Source organism: Limulus polyphemus, unplaced genomic scaffold (assembly GCF_000517525.1).
Source record: "Limulus polyphemus unplaced genomic scaffold, Limulus_polyphemus-2.1.2 Scaffold3030, whole genome shotgun sequence".
Taxonomy (NCBI): Eukaryota; Metazoa; Arthropoda; class Merostomata; order Xiphosura; family Limulidae; genus Limulus; species Limulus polyphemus.
Window position 1 is genome coordinate 9,053 of NW_013668640.1, and position 6,481 is coordinate 15,533.

At 34.8% G+C, this 6,481-nt stretch overlaps 1 protein-coding gene across 1 annotated transcript in view; it reads left to right on the top strand.

Annotated features, from left to right (window-relative positions):
* Window positions 1-4,596, top strand: part of LOC111088038 — a 13,261-nt gene extending 8,665 nt beyond the window's left edge. Inside the window, exons 3-4 of the mRNA XM_022396838.1 lie at window positions 2,395-2,478; window positions 3,596-4,596. Coding sequence (XP_022252546.1) covers window positions 2,395-2,478; window positions 3,596-3,681 — 170 coding nt within the window. The 3' untranslated portion in view covers window positions 3,682-4,596. The remainder of the gene's footprint in view (window positions 1-2,394; window positions 2,479-3,595) is intronic.
* The last annotated feature ends 1,885 nt before the right edge of the window (window positions 4,597-6,481 follow it).

Below are 6,481 nucleotides of genomic sequence, written 5' to 3' on the forward strand. Positions count from 1 at the left end.
GACTGTGTAACATGATCACATTTCATCGTTTAAAGGTCTTTTATTTCTATTGTTAAAGTACAGAGGAAAGCCAGGAATGTGTAACATGATCACATTTCATCGTTTAAAGGTCTTTTATTTCTATTGTTAAAGTACAGAGGAAAGCCAGGAATGTGTAACATGATCACATTTCACCGTTTGAAGGTGTTTTATTTCTATTGTTAAAGTACAGAGGAAAGCCAGGACTGTGTAACATGATCACATTTCACCGTTTAAAGGTGTTTTATTTCTATTCTTGTAACATGATCACATTTCACCGTTTAAAGGTGTTTTATTTCCATTGTTAAAGAACAGAGGAAAGCCTGAAATGTGATCATGTTACACAGTCCTCCGTTTAAAGGTGTTTTATTTCTATTGTTAAAGTACAGAGGAAAGCCAGGACTGTGTAACATGATAACATTTCACCGTTTAAAGGTGTTTTATTTCTATTGTTAAAGTACAGTAACATCATATTATTTATTTATTTATTGTTACTTTCATTAACAGTGTTGGTTATTCTGTTTGATGTGGTGACTGTCGTCACGTTTTACCTTTGCATTTTATTATTATACTTTAACTATAGATATTTTTTTGCATTGTCAACGCCCCCCCCCCCCCCCAGCGGATCAGTGGTAAGTCTGAAGACTTATAACGCTAAAAATTTGGTTTCAATACCCGTGGTATGCACAGCACAGATGACACATTGTGTAGCCGCTTAGCAACAAACAAACAAAAACACTGTTAGCTTAGGAAATTTAGATTAGGCCTAAATACATATATTAAGCTGGCCGAACTTCGGCAGAAATTATTGTAATTATTATCGGAAAATATCGTTAACAGCGAGGGTTTTCAACTGAGGAAACAATATATTCTAATCATTATAAGTAGGAAGGTGAGAAAAGTATATTCACTTGCCATACTTCACGTTTTGAATAATCCTGTGTCTGCTATTTGTGTTTTCAAACCGCACCATTTCGTGAACTTATATAGATTTTTTTTCAATTAACCACCTGGTAACTTGTTGAGCGTTTTCATACAGGTGGTAGATAAACTATCCACAATAAATCGTCAATCACCACCTAAAACTTTATTCTAGAAGTTTAAAACAATATCTATAGATAAAAATAATGTGATTAACATTTATTATCAAAATTATGTTATGTTCAATATATGGCTCTAAACACACTATATGTGGTTAAGTTTCAGGGGTATATTAAAGTTATGTTATGTTCAATATATGACTCTAAACACACTACAAGTGGTTAAGTTTCAAAGGTATTTTAGGCAGTGTAGACGTAGTGGAGTTTTAGATTTATTAGACTACTCTTGTACTTTTTGGCCTGGTGAAGGCCTCAGTATAGAAGTTAAATATCGTACCACTCTAGACACAAATAACAGCCTCATGAAGGCCTCAGTATAGAAGCCGAAGCGTCGTACCACTCTAGATACAAACAACAGCCTGAAGAAGACCTCGGCGTAAAAGCCGAAACATCGTATCATTCAAGAAACAAACAAATGCCTGAAGAAGCCCTCAGTACAGAAGCCGAAATGTTGTACCACACTAGAAACAAACAACAGCCTGACGAAGGCCTCAGTATAGAGGTCGAAACGTCGTATCACTCTGGAAACAGGCAGCGATCTGAGAAAAAGCTTCAGTATAGAAACTGGAACGTCGTACTACTAGAAATGACAACGGCCTGAAAAGTTTCTCAGTCATTGTCGCACTCAAGAAACATGTAGAAGCAGACCGTTAAAGCTAAGTTTCTACAAGTAGTTATACCGTCATCATAGATGAATAATAACGTAAAGCAGACCGTTAAAGCCAAGTCTCTACAAGTAGTTATATCGTCATCATAGATGAATAATGACGTAAAGCAGACCGTTAAAGCCAAGTCTCTACAAGTAGTTATACCGTCATCATAGGTGAATAATAACGTAAAGCAGACCGTTAAAGCCATGTTTCTACAAGTAGTTATACCGTCATCATAGGTGAATAATGACGTAAAGATTTTTTTATAAAATAAAAGTATGTTATGTGACAGAACCTTTCGGCTAATTTGTATGTTATATGACAGAACCTTTCGGCTAATTTGTATGTTATATGACAGAACCTTTCGGCTAATTTGTTTTAAAGAGTAATGAGCAAATCTTTTTACGAGCACTTTGTTAAATGATTGTTTGCAATTAAGCACAAAGCTACAAAACGGGCTTTCTGTGCTCTGCCCACCACGGGTATCGAAACCCGGATTCTTGCGTTGTAAGTCCGCAGACATACCGCTGTGCCACTGGGGGGCTTGTTAAATGAAGTAAAACTATAAATATACAATATCTTGGCAAACTGAGTTAAAAATGGATTATGTGATGTTCCCCTTGCAGGTGGTCAACTGAGAATGACCGACGATTACAGCAGTAACAATAAGGAGTCAGGTCTGAACTCTCTTGACCAGCAACAAAACTCGGGTAAAAAAAATACTATTTTATCTTTTTTTTTTCTAAGCATTTTAATTACGAAAATATAAGACTAAGAAAGTTAAACCAAACGTATACATTTTTAATGCGGGTTTTCTTAAGTTTATTCATGTTCCACTTAGTTTTTAGGCTTCGTTGTCTGACTGATTCATGGACTGTCAACTTGGGTGAGTATATGAACTGCACTGTTATATTTATTTAATTTAGGTTTAGTAGACTTTCATGTATTCTTAACTCCTGTTCATCATTAGCTCTGGCCAAGATTTTAAAAGTGTAAAGCGCATGTCTCATAATACTTGATTATGACGTAAATCTCAAATTTGCATGCTCGCGCACACGTATTTTTAACGCCCTCTTTAGTAGAACCTATAAAGTACATTCGATGTTTAATAAATGGATATTCAAACTTTATATTTAAAAAAAGAAAATATTAAGAGGCACGCGCTATACAGTTTTAATAAATAGAGAACATTTTAAAATTGTGGACCGGGCTAGTAATAAACAAGAGCTAATAATAAATGAAAGTTTATTAATTAATAGACTTAAGCCTAAATTAAATAAACACAATAATACAATTCATCTGTTATTGAAGTTATAAGTGTTAGCGTTTTGCATAAAGTACAGTAATTAGCAAGTGAAGCCCAGGGACGTACAGTAATTAGCAAGTGAAGCCCAGGGACGTACAGTAATTAGCAAGTGAAGCCCAGGGACGTACAGTAATTAGCAAGTGAAGCCCAACGACGTACAGAAGCTAGTCAATCTTATTACATCGTAGCATGTTTTTAAAGTTTGTCAGATTTTAAATCTAACTCCGGTATTTCGTTAATTTCGTTGTTCACATAATACTCTTATTACACTTTTGTATGTTTCATTTTAGAACGGTAACGTTTCAGTTTAAAGCTGTGAGATTATAGTTACTAGCTGTCCCTTTACAGATATCCCGTAAATATACGTAAAACAGCGTTTCGTTCATCTTAAGTAATATATTAATCCAAATTTATTTAAAGAGTAATCGGAACCAAATATAAACAGGCTTAATGCATTATTTGTATCGCTATATTCGTTATATTTTGTCAGGCCAATCTCTTCGTTATGATTTTGTTTACAGGCACATCGTACTACAATTCTTCAGCTCAACTGGTGCTGAGCCTAATAGTTTGGTTAACTTCAATAAATCAGAGAACCTTGAGGTGAGGAACCCCATTTCCGCAAGTGTAAAAACCCTTGGACTTCTGTGTTACCTGTGGTATCTTGGACCTTACAGTTTCTGCATCATTACCTAAGCAAACAGAGGATTGGAATAAATTATGTGTGATTGCCAGCGACACAAATTAGAAAAAAATGATGTGTTATTAGTTGTACTGTTGAAACGCTGGAGGCATTATTTAAGCGATTATCGCTTCATTAGTAGACACGCGGTTAACAGATGTTTCGTTACTCAGCCCACGTAGTCAGTTTCATAAGATAACAGAACAGATGTGAGACGATTAAAGCCTTCTTTCTAATTACACCAGTAACAGATTTCGGCACAGTAAGGCTTAATTCACGTTTATCATAAATTGAAGAACTCTAACAAATATGAGGAATAACTAATTTCTCCGCAGATGTCGCCACATGTCGCTTTGGAATAACAACATAAAACAAGAATGATGAACACGTAGGTTCAAGAAGTCTTGATAGAAATGAATAAAAAACTCTATAACCGGAGCGCTTTCGAAAGGTGGACCTTTCATTTCTTCTTCACAGTGTTTGCTCCTGAAGAAGAAAGGTCCACCTTTCGAAAGCGCTCCGGTTATAGGTTTTTTTATTCATTTCTAACATAAAACAATATATTACCTTAAAAATGGCTCTCTTAGACAGATATGTACGTGTGTTGTCCTAAATAATGTGGTGTCAAATATCAGTTTAATTTTCTTTTTCTTTTGAATGACGTAAGATTTAATTTGTTTTAGAGTCACTACGTACTTATGTTATATAATAGATAAAGCTTAGAGCTATTATTCACTACAGTGTTAATCGCTATTGAGATTGTATGGTAATTAAAGTTGATATATAATGTCGTTTATTTTGTAAGTAACAATATTCTGAATAAGATCTGAGCAGCCTGTAGAGTGTGTTCTCTGTATACTACGTCATATTCTATAGGGTTCTCTACTGCTTCATCAAGTCGAATATAATCCTTATTTTTATTAGAAACATAATGAGTAGTGGCAGTCACGCATAAACGGTTATTTTAAGGTCAGTGAACACGTCATTTTGAAAATAATTCAGTGTACATCTATGAGCTAAGCGTACATTTCACTCAGAACATAAGAGTGTATTAATCATTTTAATCTGAATAAAACAAAAGGCAGTTCAGGAATAAACGTATATTTCACTCGGAGCACGAGGGTATATTAATCTAGTTAACACTAACAGAATAAAAACCAACTCCAGACTAACCGTGCACGAGGGTGTATTAATCAAGTTAACACTAATAGAATAAAAAACACCTCCAGGCTAAGCATGCACGAGGGTGTATTAATCAAGTTAACACTAATAGAATAAAAACAACTCCAGGCTAAGCATGCACGAGGGAGTATTAATCTAGTTAACTCAAGTAGAAAAAAATAGTTTTATACTCCACTAGTTTCAGTCTCGTGCTCTTGTATTAAATTTCAATATGTTGGTTCTTTAGGAGCCGGAGACTTTCGGGAAAACTCCCAGGAAAAATCAAGCATTCCGTGTCTGTTCTGGCCAAATTTTTCCTTGAAGAAAAACTTGTGATCATTAACTGGCCATTAAAAATAGACTTCCATAAGACACGCACAGAATTATCTCTTGCAGTTCCGATTGTACATTACTCCACCGAAAAGCCAAAGTTTCAATGTCCCTGATTGTTACTGGTTATTAATACAACCTTGTTTGTATCTGATATCCTTTGGTAACATCATATTCTGAAAAGTTCTCGCGGATGAAGTGTGTTTTGGTTTGATACGAACATCATGTTCATTCAGAAGTTGAGACTGATGATGATTGTTACAGGTTGTTACTGATTGTTACAGGTTGTTACTGATTGTTACAGGTTATCACTGATTGTTACTGGTTATCACTGATTTTTACTGGTTATCACCGATTGTTACTGGTTATCACTGATTGTTACAGGTTGTTACTGATTGTTACAGGTTATCACCGATTGTTACAGGTTGTTGCTGATTGTTACTGGTTATCACAGATTGTTACAGGTTATCACCGATTGTTACAGGTTATCACCGATTGTTACAGGTTATCACCGATTGTTACTGGTTGTTACTGGTTATCACTGATTGTTACTGGTTATCACCGATTGTTACTGGTTATCACTGATTGTTACTGGTTATCACTGATTGTTACAGGTTGTTGCTGATTGTTACTGGTTATCACAGATTGTTACAGGTTATCACCGATTGTTACAGGTTATAAGTAACAACCTGTAACAATCAGTGATAACCTGTAACAATCAGTAACAACCTGTAACAATCAGGGATAACCAGTAACAATCAGGGATAACCTGTAACAATCAGTAACAACCTGTAACAATCAGTGATAACCAGTAACAATCGGTGATAACCAGTAAAAATCGGTGACAACCAATAATAGCCAGTAACAATCAGTGATAACCAGTAATAATCAGTATTAACCAGTAACGATCACTAATAGCCACTAATAACCAGTAATAATCAGTAATATCTACTAATAACCAGTAGTAATCAGTAATAACTACTAATAACCAGTAACAATCAGTGATAACCAGTAATAATCAGTAATATCTACTAATAACCAGTAGTAATCAGTAATAACTACTAATAACCAGTAACAATCAGTGATAACCAGTAATAATCAGTAACAATCAGTATTAACCAGTAACAATCAGTAATAACCAGTGATAACGAGTAACAGTCAGTAATAACCAATAATAACCAGTAACAACCAATAACAATCAGTGATAAGACAAGGATGACGAATAATAGAGGAT